This window comes from Erpetoichthys calabaricus, chromosome 15, assembly GCF_900747795.2.
Source record: "Erpetoichthys calabaricus chromosome 15, fErpCal1.3, whole genome shotgun sequence".
NCBI classification, from domain to species: domain Eukaryota; kingdom Metazoa; phylum Chordata; class Cladistia; order Polypteriformes; family Polypteridae; genus Erpetoichthys; species Erpetoichthys calabaricus.
This window is the reverse complement of record NC_041408.2, coordinates 11,923,518-11,937,272: the sequence shown is the minus strand read 5'-3', so window position 1 is coordinate 11,937,272 and position 13,755 is coordinate 11,923,518. Positions and strand designations below refer to the sequence as shown.

Sequence of the window (13,755 nt, the reverse complement as noted above, 5' to 3'; positions counted from 1 at the left end):
CATAATTTTATATATACCTTACATGTATTTATTTTATTTACAACACCATAAAACGCACAGCTCATGTCAGACTTGCTCGCAAGTTTCTAGATTGTGTGCAGTTTTAATATTCTATCAGAACAGGAAAACCTTTCAATGATGGACTCATTTAGGACGAGCTGTCATGTGTGTCAACTGCTGTCAGATTTACAAAGGTGTTATTGACTGTCTGCGTTAGATGGAAAAGAAAAAAATATCAGTCATCACATATAATGTGTTTCAGATTGCTTTTCTAACTCTTAAGTGTTTTTTAAAGAAAAGTACAATCAAGTGTACAATGAATACATGTAAAGAAATTAGAAGCTAAAATTACAGGCAAATCAACACTTAGTTACTCGTAAAGTAATCTCACTTTCCAGATTGTTCAAGGGTTAGTAGATAGATAGATAGATAGATAGATAGATAGATAGATAGATAGATAGATAGATAGATAGATAGATAGATAGATAGATAGATAGATAGATAGATAGATAGATAGATAGATAGATAGATAGATAGATAGTGTGGCACATGGCTGGGGGTGGTACCCAGCCGGGACGCCCAGGAGGACCGGAGGAGGGCTTGTGCCTCATCCAGACCACGAGGGGGTGACCGCCCTGGTTGCTTTGGGGGCCACGGGTACCGAGCTTTGGAGCTCCACTCTGTAGGGGCCCGTGGTCACCGCCAGGGGGTGCCTGGATGCCTTGGGAGCTCTGGACCGGGGGACACCCGGGAAGAAGAGCAGGGACACCCAGAGTGCATCCAGGGATGCAGCCGGCACTTCCGCCACACTGGGGCATGTCAGTGGAAGATTTCCAAAAGACACCTGGAGCACATCCGGGTGCTTATAAAAGGGGCCACCTCCCTTCATTCAGGGCTGGAGTCAGATAAGAAGAAGGACGAGTTCTGGAGTAGAGAGAAGTAGGCGGCCTGAAGAAGAGGCATAGTGTGGTGTTGGCCTGGACTTTGTGGGAGTCTGTGGTTTGTGTTGCACATTTGAAAATAGTGGATTGTAAAATAAACGTGTAGTGGTGAATTTACCAAGTCTTCCTGTCTGTGTCCGAGGCTCGTTCCACACTGGCGTAGTCAACAGGATACTCTGCCTGGTTCAAGGCGGGAACCTGGATTCAAAAATAATGTTGTGGACGGCCCGGTGCAGCAGGGGAGCCCACTCACGTGCCGCGGGAGCGGCATGCACACAGCCCCGCGAGAGGGACTCGCCCCACGAACTGCCACTGGTCCACAGAATGGCCATTTTCCCTTGGTGCAGGATGAAGACATCGGGCGTTACTGGAGTGCTGCAGGCAGCATGTCGCCTAGTGAGGCCACGCCAGGGACGTTTCCCTGGACAGACAGGACCCGGGAGGTAAGTTTCCTGCTTGCAGGCAACAAGCCCTGCAGGGCCGCGTGTGTTTTGTGTCTAGCAGGCAGGGGCTGCCCGGATCCTTGTCAGTGGCAGGCACAAGTCGAGCCACGGTACTTCGTTGACGCGGCGGCAGCTGGGAGGACTGCTGAGAGGGAGACGCTGCAACTCTAAGAGCCAGCATGCCGCCGCACAAGGAAGAAAGGAGCCAAAATGGCCACGGACCGGAAGTCCCTCCACGTGACAGGCACGGGATTGGACAGTGTGTCTTGGGTGCCCACTGATGATTGGATGGAGGCGGGACCAAGGAATGTCCGTCTCGTGCCGAGGAGAGACCCGATTGGGCCGGAGAGAGAGGCCCACAGAAAGCAGTTGACGTGTGTTGCTGACGGACCAATGTGCTAAATAATAGTGTTTTTGTTTTGTATTTTACATAGCCTGATTCTACTTTGTATTTTACGTAGAATGTAAAATCACGTAAACTCTCTCAAACCCAATTAAAAACACATTTTAAACAAGTGTTATATTTCCATCTCTTTTCCAACAGTATTGACCAATATTAATCAATGTGTTGAGTAAAAGTTTTTTGTTTTGTGTTTTACATAGCCTGATTCTATTTTGTAATTTACATTGAATGTAAAATCATTAATGCAAACTCATTAATTCAAACAAGTGACATATTTTCTTTTCTTTTCCAACAGATACAAAGCAATTGTGAATCCAATGGACATCCAGACCTCCAGTGCTGTGTTCTGGACTTGTCTGAAAGCAGTCACCATATGGATCATCTCAGTGCTGCTGGCTATTCCAGATGCTGTGTTCTCTGACCTGGTCCCGGTCAAAAACAACAACGTCAACTTCACCGCCTGCATTCCATATCCGTACTCCAACGAGATGCACCCTAAAATTCACTCCATCTTGATATTTATGGTGTACTTCCTCATTCCCTTAACAATCATCAGTGTCTACTATTATCACATTGCAAAGACGCTAATCAAGAGTGCACATGACATGCCGGGTGAGTTCAGTGAGCACTCCAAGAGACAGGTGAGACAGAGTTATGTTTTTCTGCCAGTCTTTATCTTGAAACATGTACTTAGTCATTTAAATGGATTTCTTCTATTTGATTTGTTTCCGGTGGACACTGCTGTAGTAATGAGTGTTATTGTTTGATTGTGATATCAGGTCACCTGTGATATGCACCAAACACCAAAGATCCCAACTAAATAGATGGGGGACTAAGAAAAAATGTCAAAATGTATTATGTACTGACCGCCTGTAACCTCTTACCTGTTTGTACCCCACGTACAGTATATGAGGCACGTGGTATAGCACAGTGGTTAAGGATTTGGACCTCAGAGGTTGTGGGTTCAAATCCTGTAGCTGACGCTGTGTGTCCCTGAGCAAGTCACATGACCTGCCTGTGCTCCAATTGGATAAACAAATGAAATGGAACCAATTGTATCATTATAGGCATTGCTCATTAAAGTACATGTAAATGTATTTCAATCTGGGGCTGTCATTACTTTCAGACCTTTATGTCAACCCAGTTTACCACTAGTAGAGGGTTAAGGAAATGTAGATATGAACAATCTAACCTTCAGCTCCATTAGTGTCTCAGACATGGCAAAATAGATGTAAAGCCTCCATAAGAAGCTATTAAAGCAGGCCAGGGCTTTTACTAGCAAAGAGGCTGACCCAGTTCAGCTTACTCCAACTGCAGGTTTTGGACTCAGTCTGACGACTCTCGTTTATTTGGTTTGTGAACAGTCGCACAATCCTCATTCACTTGTGACTCTGTAACGAAGCATCTTTACTTTCTCATAGGGAAAGTATTGTAATTGTCCAAAAATTTGATTTTCGAGATTTTAATGAAATCTCAACATCTTAGACCTCCCTGAGTGTGAAAATACTATTTTTTGGAATTATGTCTGTGTGTCTGTCTGTCTGTGTGTGTGTGTGTGTGTGTGTAAACACAATAACTTGAGCACGCTTTCATTTCAGTCAACCAAATTTTGCATAAAAGTATTAGGTACGAAATGTAGACTTCTATCAACATTTTAGCTATTTCTGCTAAACGGAAGTGGTACTTTTTAATTCATGTAGCTGCAGAGTCCAATTTATTTAATTATGCATTGTACGAGAAAGAAAAGATCACAATAAAGAGTTTGGGTGCAACCCTGGTGACCTGGTATAATTAAATGGGATACAAACAAAAAAGAAAACGCACGACAATTGAGGAGAGGTCTTCACAGATGCTAGTTCAGAACAGAACTGCCTCAATCTTCTGGTCTTAAGTCCTTGTGGCAAGAAGTTGCAGGCCCAGGTGGACTGACACCAGACGTGATGACGTCAGTGGTGTTACAGCCGTCTGAAGATGGAGGAGGAGAAAAGGCATTAGGGCACGGCACCAGAGTGGCGGAGGATTACAAACATCAGAGCCCCTAAGCTGTCTCCTATGTCCATGCGCGTGGGGGCATCTTAAATGTGTTACCAAGTTTTGTATATGAAAACAGCATATGAGGTATAATTATTATAATTCCTTATGTATTTACTAGTTCTCACCACACAAAAGGAACTGTAACCTTTTGGCAGAATATGTGATATGCAGAAAAAAGTGATGTGCTGCTTTTGGGAGTTCACAGGTGATCCTCTCCCCCAACCTAGTACTTTGATGCGGTGCTTGGTGTGGCACACCAGGGTGGTAGTTATGAAGAATGATGAGGTTCAAAGTGAGTTGCATTCAGGAGTTCCACCTTATTGCTCTGAAGAAATCGAGACTTCACAACGAGAGATTATTGCTTTGATGCTGTGTATGGAGTAGCGCACCAGGGAGGTGGCTATGAAGAGTGATGTGGAGCAAAGTGCGGCACTCCATCTACACTGAGAACTTTCCAGTGTCCAAACTATTAATCTATATAAACAAAATTCTTTTTGCGTTTGAAATGGAAATTATGTATGATCAGGCGATATGGAAATTACGTATGGAAGGGAAATTACGTATGACCACGCGATATGGAAATTACATATGAAAGGGAAATTAAATATGACCACGCGATATGGAAATTACGTATGAAAGGGAAATTACGTATGACCACGCGATATGGAAATTACATATGAAAGGGAAATTACATATGACTACGCGATATGGAAATTACGTATGAAAGGGAAATTACGTATGACCACGCGATATGGAAATTACGTATGAAAGGGAAATTACGTATGACCACACGATATGGAAATTACGTATGAAAGGGAAATTACGTATGACCACGCGATATGGAAATTACATATGAAAGGGAAATTACGTATGACCACGCGATATGGAAATTACATATGAAAGGGAAATTACGTATGACCACGCGATATGGAAACTACGTATGAAAGGGAAATTACATATGACTACGCGATATGGAAACTACGTATGAAAGGGAAATTACGTATGACCACGCGATATGGAAATTACGTATGAAAGGGAAATTACGTATGACCATGCAATATGGAAATTACGTATGAAAGGGAAATTACGTATGACCACGCGATATGGAAATTACGTATGAAAGGGAAATTATGTATGACCACACGATATGGGAATTACGTATGAAAGGGAAATTACGTATGACCACGCGATATGGAAATTACGTATGAAAGGGAAATTACGTATGACCACGCGATATGGAAATTATGTATGAAAGGAAAATTACGTATGACCGCGCGATATGGAAATTACGTATGACCACAGAACATATTATAATACAAGAACTAATCACTTCGTTTGTGGACGCCATTTTTATATCGTTTTTACGAATTGCTATTATTTGTGTGAGAGTTATTTTACTGATATTGAAAAGAAGTAAACACAAACACGCCAATCTATCCCATAGAAGTGCACCCCGTGTCGCCTTCTCCCAGCCCTCCTCTCTGGACTACAGCGCTGACCCACCCACCGCCAGGCGCGTTCTGATTCGTCCACGTGACTGTTGCAGAAACTGTCACATTGTAACTTTTTTTAAGTTGGCAGTACTTGATAGTAGAAGAGATGAGGAAAACAGCTTTGCGTCTTTCTACTTTGTAACTGTGGCGAGCTGTAAACAATGTGCGTGAGAACAAAGTGGACGCTGGGAGGCGCGGAATGTCGGGCTGCTCCGCGGGGTCGAGAGCGTCACAGTTTCGGGCAGCGTCCTCTCTTCTCGCACTGTTTGTGACACTTCAAGTGCCCCGTCGGCTCCTGGGAGAGTGGAAATCTTTGTGAATGAGTGTAATCGGCGCCATCGAAGCAGGACTCTGTTTGTAAATTACCCTGCACTACTACTTACTGTCCCTTAAGGTTGAGTTCGGGTCACTAAAACCCTGCAACATTCAAAGTTCCTTTTGTGATGAATTATTTTAAGAAGTAAATCACAGGCACGTAGTGCAAGGTTGTCAGGCAGAAATTTAGACGATCACATAGAAAATGTAATTTCTATACCACAGCAGTCGTGTAGCGCCTTTCACAAGGGATCTACTACCAAGAGATGATCCAAATACATTTGAGCTACTGTTAGTACTACTTACCTGTTGTGTTATAGCGCCTTTAAAATGTAGTTTACCCCAAATCACTTCAGTAGTGCTCAATATATCTTTACTTCTTAAATGTTAATGTTTTACTGTTTAATAACTTATAGACTACATTTTATTTTTTTCCCTTGCACTCAATGAGCGAAGCCACTGGGTAATCAACTAGTAATTTTATAAGATGGTATCAGTGTTTGTAGTCAACCAATCAGCACAATTCATCTCCTATGCTCCACCCACGTTAATCCCTCCTGGTTGAACGATAATTACATATCTTTGACTTGGAGCTGAAATAGCAGGAATGACCTGAGTTCCTGTGGTGGTAATGCTACAAATGTTCCTGAGTTTCTAAAATCATAGACATAAAATAATGATGTATATATTAGGTTCCCGAAAGATCTTTTACTTGGTGGGGTTTATTTTATTATATCTGTTTTATTAAAAAATACATTTTCATTTAGGATTTAGCGTAGGAAGTATGACCCGTTATTTTGATTTTGCTAATCTGACTTCTAAATTTCTCTTTTTCTCCCTTAGATGGAAACAAGAAAACGACTTGCAAAAATTGTTCTTGTCTTTGTGGGCTTGTTTGCCCTCTGCTGGTTTCCTAACCATGTCCTCTATATGTATCGCAACTTCAATTATAAGGAGATCGATACCTCAGCAGCACACTTTGTGATCACCTTGTTGGCAAGAATGCTGAGCTTCTCCAACTCCTGCGTTAACCCATTTGCATTGTACCTGCTAAGCGAAAGTTTCCGAAGGCATTTTAACAGTCATTTGTGCTGCAGACGGAAAAGACATCGAGAAAGATCCATGAGTTACGCACAAAGTACGTCGGCAGTAAGGATGACATCGCTGAAAAGCAACATGAAAAATACCTCTTCGACTTTACTCAACGGGAACAGCCTCCGACATGAAGTATCATTGTGATTCGGTTATGTGGCTTTTCTCACCAACTGGACCAGGAAAATTGTTGCCAAAAATAGTGAAATGATTTGTGGTTAGGGCCCGTCAGGAAAATTGATAACAAAATATCCTAATACAAATCGTAAAGTTTAAAATAGGAAAGCTGTATATGGCATGGCTATTGACGGAATATTTATACGCATCAGATGGGTTTCATAGGCATGGACAAATTCATCAAGAACATCGTCTTTTATTGAAGTATCCATTTTTGTCTCTCGGAAGCTCGGAAGAGACGTATATGTCAACCGATATCGTAAAATGGTTATTTTATCTTAAGCTTATGTTAATTTATTTTACGGCAAAATGTATGTGTTGAAGATGAAGACTATTAAGTGATAATGTATTTTGCAGAGACAATATGCGGAACAACATGACAAATTGTATTCCCAATTATGGGAAGAAGATAAGGAGCACATCCTTATCGTCGATCTCACAAACAAGGCAATAGATTGCGCACAAATATACTCATTTATGGGAATTTTTCTTCTTAAACGTTCCTCTTTGCGTCAGTTTCAACGAACTGAAAAATGTAACCTGGGTATCCACTCAAGGGACACTTAGAAATGTTACGACTGAATAACAGCATGGTGCCATGACCCTTGAGCAATTTCAAAAATGAGCGGATGGAGGAAGTTTTATGGCAGCTTACACTGTAGATCGAATTTTGGACATCATAGTATACGGGGAAATTCTTTGTACTTTTTTGCTTGAAGCTTTTCTTGTGAATGGCAGATACTTTTGGACAATCAGTACTGTTCAGAGAATGAATAGCCCTGGTGTGGTAGTTATCGTTGTAACAGTTAATACATTGCAGTTATTTGGGTTTACGTCATCTAAGGAATCTGACATTAAACGTCTTGGTCGATCTTGGCGTTGAACTCATTCACACACATAGACAGCTGAAGCATCCATTGTGCACACTGATCTTGGACAGTTTACAGGATAAGATCTGCGTCACACCTCTCTTTCCGTAATTATCTCTAACCCTTTAATTTTCCGCACGTTCTTAGGTTTTCTACCGTGACATTACACGCTATTATTCCACACTGCAAGAGTCACTTCCCTAACTATCGTTTTTAATGACGTCTGTCCCACATAGGCAACGTCTTACAACATCATCAGTACTGTTTGTCTTCTGCGATGATATCGTTCTGGACAATAAGTACTATCTAATAAAGGGTATTTCAACATGTAAAAAAAAATTGTGTCAGGGACGATACGTATTTTCCAGAACAACAACTTCTAATCAAGTCATACAAATAAAAGAGAAAATGACACAAAATATAGAAGTTGAAGTGGCCTCTTGGAATGAAAGTTTGAAACCATAAATTAGTCTGTAGTTGAAATACTCGCGGAATGTTTCTCTATTTTAATACAGATGAGTTAGAACATTTGACAATGCTTTTCGAAAATTGTCCAGTGTACCGTACTTGAGATATCTCAATGCAAATTGGACTTTTGTGACAAATTTCCTTAAAGTATACAGTAAGAGAGCCAAACTTCAACAAAATCGGTCCACTAGGAGTCAAGATGTTTTTAGATGTAGACAGATATGACGATTGCAGTTAGTACTTACCCCATTATATTCGAAAGCACCAAAAAACAATTCAGCAATATCGGTCCATTGCAACTTGTGTCGTTTCTTGCAGACAGACAGACACGGTGATCGCAGTCGATACTTTTCAGGTTAATAGGCAAAAACACTTAAAAAAAAATATTAAAGCAATATTAATGCATTGCAGGTTGATGTAAAGCCAATGTCACATTACGCGACTTCTGGTGGTAGGGCATGTCAGATTAATCGAACACGGTTGCTGATCTTGTCGTTCGACCAAGTTAATTTAAGTGACTGAAAATCACTGGGCATACTAAATTACGTGACTGCGTGCCGACTTTCAGTTGTGCTACCCCTGTGCTTCTTGAAGGAGCTGGTGATGTATGAAAGGTTAACAGCTACAGCAATTTCAGACGCAATCTTTTTTCCATCCTGTCCTAGAATGTAAAACACAACACATCAGAATGACGAGTGTCTCTTCTGTTTGTGAGTTCCTCATTCCTCGTCACTTCATTTTGTGCATTGTACTTTAGGATGAGCATTCATTGATTGTCACATCTCATACACACAGAGCTTGCCCATACGACTTAAGACAAAATCAAACCGATTGATTCTGTCAGGGTGAGTCGTGTATTAATCAAAGTGAGTCGCTGAGTATGTCACACTACATGACTGCCCTTCACAGGAGCACGCTGATGAATGCCTCCGACTCACTAAAATTAGGTAAATGAAGGCTACGACTTGTGACATTACAGTTTAAAATACGGGGTGTCCACAAAGTCTCTTTACAATTTCAAAAAAATGACTTAAAAGGCAATTGATGAGATATGTTAATCAAATTTGTCCTATGTACTCAGTCATTATCAAAGTTTGTAATCACACTGCATTTGGGTATTTCAGGTACCCTGTTGATGAAAAAGAGGCTGTTGAATAAACACCTAAAAAAAATGGCTACTCCACAAAATGTATCGTGGTTTATTGAAACAAAATTGGATCCGCAGACTCAGCGAAACTACAGGACTAAGTATGGAAAACATCCACCGTCACGTCCGTCAATTCGTGCATGGCACAAGAAATTTATAGAGACAGGGACAGTATTGGAGTGGAAGACAAAGAATATCGGAGGATAAAGGCAATCCTTTGCTCGTTCTCCTACAAAATCCATCCGTACTGCTGCCAGACAGTTACAGCTACCACGTTCAACAGTGCACAAGGTCCTACACGAGAACTTACGACTGTACGCTTATAATGTGCAACTCTTACAGGCACTCGAGCCAAATGATAAACCAAGATGAAAACAGTTTGCAGTTAACATGCTGGAATGAATGTCTGAGGATGCAGCGTTCCTCACCCGAGTTTATTTTAGTGATGAGGCAACCTTCCATGTTTCAGGGAAACTGAACACACATAATGTGAGACTCTGGGGCTCAGAAAACCCCCATGTGATATCGTGTATCGAACAAAGATACGGGACATTTAATGACCTGAAGCAAAAGATCACTGATGACATTGCCACCATTGATGACGCTATGCTACAGAGAACATGGCTAGAAATCGAGCACCATCTTGATGTGCTTCGTGCAACTAATGGTGCCTATATAGAGGTGTATTAAATGAAGCAAAAAAAAAAAACCTCATTATTTTGTAATAATTTCCACAGATTTGTCTATTCATTTGTTTTTTTAATAAAATTTTGAAATTGTAAAGAGAGTTTGTGGACACCCTGTATATGTAACATATATTCAGAAACACAGAAAAACGTACTTTTTACGTTTATTGAAAGCCATTATTGATAATGAAAGAGAAATATTAGTGGAGCTAAAAAGACAAGTACATGTCGTACTGATCACACTACAACGCTAACTGCACTAGTGAATGCCTTGCTCTCCAAATATTATCATACATGCTGTAAAGACAGTATATTGAGGAAAAACACCCTAGTACCGCTACTCCACCATTCCCGAGTCCTTAGTTCCTCAATAATGGCTACTTCACTCTGTGGAATTTGCAAGCTCACCCCACATGTGCCTCAGTTTAAGAAGCTACTCAAATTTTCTGCTGCATCTCAATGATGTGCTTGATTAATAACCCTGAATGAGTGCTTTGTGATGGTCTGGTACCCCCTTCACGGTTGGTTCATAATGAGAACCCCGAGGCTGCTAGGAAAAGCCCTGGCTGCCCCAACCACACGTGAGAGTAAGTGGGGTCACAAATGACGGAATGAATAAGGAAATTTGAAATGATAAACTAATCGATAACTGAACATGAAGAGAACGTTTCTCTGTTTTTAGGACAGAGTTGCGAAATCCGCATATGCTTTTCAAAACGAGATTTCGAAATGTATGGTGTGGTGTATTTGAGACATCTTCTCAACAACAAAAAAATAATAATAATAAAATCTAAATCTAAATAATAATACAATACAATAAAAATTGAACTTTTGTGACAAATTTCCTTGAAGAGCAATGCGTGCTTGAATTTCAAGAGCATCAGTCCACTGCGACTCCCATTGTTTCTTGCAGACAGACAGACAGGCATGGTGATTGCAGTTGATACTTTTCAGCTTAAATGTAAAAACACCTAAAAACAAAAACTTAAAGCAATCTAGTAAATGAATGCTTTGCAGATTGATTTAAAGCCGCAACTTCTAGTCGTAGGGAATGTCAGACTTACCAACGGAGGCTGCTGATCTCATCGCCGGGCCGCATCAATTTAAACAACTGAAGGCATATGGAATTACATATTTAACAGTCATTTGTGCTGCAGACGGAAAAGACATCGAGAAAGATCCATGAGTTACGCACAAAGTACGTCGGCAGTAAGGATGACATCGCTAAAAAGCAACGTCTCGACTTTACTCAACGGGAACAGCCTTCCGACATGAAGTATCATTGTGATTTGGCTCTGTGGCAGGGCATATGGAATTACGCAACTGTAGCATAGTTGTGCTCACGTCTCAAAAACGCTATGTCTCTTACTAAATAATAATCTAAAATCGCATATTTCACTGGCCAGCCATTGTTCAGTCTTTTTCCAGGAATGAACCTCCTGCAGAATGCACTAATATTGGGCGTCCATTATGGTATCACTCCAGGATTTGCACTGAGCCATACACCTTTCCCCTAATATCTTCGTTCAACTAATTTTGATAATGATGCCTGTTTCTTTTTTTTTTTTTTTGACGTGAACACTGACGCACGTTGTAAAATATAGAAACAAGACCATGACAACAATTTACGAGTGTCTGTCCACACACTGAGCCGCATTTAATTTCAGAAGGACTTTGCTGTATATTTATAATGCATGGACCTCATTACTGTTATATGATACATCAACGAGGGAAATTGGCCCTGAATGCCTGCAACTTAAAATATCTACTGTTTTAAATAGTTCCTTCATAGTGTTTTAATTTATGGATGTTGTCGATGAACTGTTTTGTTTAACCAAATATCGGGACTTGGGTCAGCCAGACCATGTTTTTGCGGTTTGGTCAGCAATTCTATATGTTATAACTGTATTTGTGATTAACAACACTGGCATGTTATACCATCCACGGACATTCGGAATGAGTGCCTGACAAGGTCAGAGTAGAAAGAGGGTAAGCATCTTAAATTATTAGAAACCATAAAAGACAAAATGTTGTGGACTAGTTGGAGCGAATTGCTGAGTATTTCAGACTACATGACTGCCCTTCATGGCACTACGCCGTCCATGGATATTTATGGATAATTAACTCCTAATTAAATATGTAATTAAATGCTAACTTTATTTCTATGTTATGAATATGAATCTAATTTATGACTTGAAACCCCTATAATCGAATTCCGTCAAATTACTTTTAATTCACATTTTCTCCTTCTCACGGTCAAAAAGAGATAACGGCTGTCTTGGCAGCACTAATCCACTGCATGGCTCATACATGCATTTATTTTGGCATATGGAGAGTCACAAATCAATTTGACCATCTTAGTTTTCTGAGAAAAAGCCTGCAAACTCCAGACAGAAGGCACTGGAGCTATAAATCGGACTAGAGCTTAAGAGCTGTGAGGTCCCAGTGCTGCCATGGTGAAATAATCATATCATATCATGTCATATTAGGGCTGTCAGAGATAAAGCGTTAATGCATGCGATTAATTTCAAACTTATAATGTGTTATTTTTCCTTAACAATATCAGAGAGAGATGAAGTTTATGATGGTTGCTTTCAATTTAAAACTCCCCTAGATGGTCCAAAGGATAAAAATGTCGATATTTGTGAATTTAGTTCTGGCAAATTTAAATATTGTAAAATGACGCAGAGAACACAGATAAAGAGCTGGACCACCACCTTGGTGACCCCATATAATCTGACAGTAAATTTGTGTAAATTAACACACAGTTAGTTACAGGGATGTCTTTATAGACAGGAGTCCAAACAGAACCAAAGTAGGTAACTGGGTGGCCGGTTTATGAAAGCAGACGGTAGGAAGGGGCGGGTCCAGCAGGGCAGACACAAGAGATGACATCACTGATGGGCTGTCAATCACCCTGTCTGCAGCTAGAGAGAGCGAGCGAGAGAGAGAGAGGGAGGGAGGGAGGAGCAGCGAAGAGCGCCACCCCATGGCTTGGCAGGTAATTAGACGAGATTAGATCTTCTTCTTCTTTCTGTTGCTCCCGTTAGGGGTTGCCACAGCAGATTTGATCAACTTTATTAATCCCAAGGGGAAATTCAAATGCGTATAGCAGCAGAAACATAAAAACGCAAGAATACAATACCCTGGGCTGATAAATCCAATCAAATAAATTGATAAATAAATAAAAATAAACTTAATGAGTATGTCGGCCGGAAGGATTGAATTGCCTGATAGTAGTGAGCAGAAAAGACCCCCAGAGGTGCTACTTTGCACACCATACTGGAATGAGCCGGTGGCTAAAAGTGCTCCAAGACCGCACCTCCTGGAGGGGATTTTCCATGATGACATCCAATTTTGCCACCTTCCCCTTTTCCACAACAGCTTCAGGTGTGTCCAGAGTTCCCCTTGTGATGGTGCAGGCTTTCCCAATAAGTCTGCTTCTTTTGTGCTCAGGTTGCTTCCCCAGGAGACCACCACCCTGGCTGCTATGGACTGGTAGAACATTTCCAGCAGCTCACTGCATACATCAAATGACCTGAGTCTCCTTAGCATATCCAGTCTGCTCTGGCCCTCCTTCTGATGTCAGAATAGTCCAGTTTGTTCTTCATATGAACCCCCGGGGTCCTTGTAGCTCTGCACCACTTCCACAAGTCAAGTCAAGTCAAGTTGGGGAGCATGCACTGG

The 13,755-nt window shown here is 41.0% G+C and overlaps 1 protein-coding gene across 1 annotated transcript in view; it reads left to right on the top strand.

Moving 5' to 3' along the window:
- nmbr (neuromedin B receptor) overlaps positions 1-7,982 on the top strand; it is a 56,836-nt gene extending 48,854 nt beyond the window's left edge. Inside the window, exons 2-3 of the mRNA XM_051919530.1 lie at positions 2,083-2,428; positions 6,473-7,982. Of these exons, the coding sequence (XP_051775490.1) occupies positions 2,083-2,428; positions 6,473-6,868 (742 nt within the window). The 3' untranslated portion in view covers positions 6,869-7,982. The remainder of the gene's footprint in view (positions 1-2,082; positions 2,429-6,472) is intronic.
- The last annotated feature ends 5,773 nt before the right edge of the window (positions 7,983-13,755 follow it).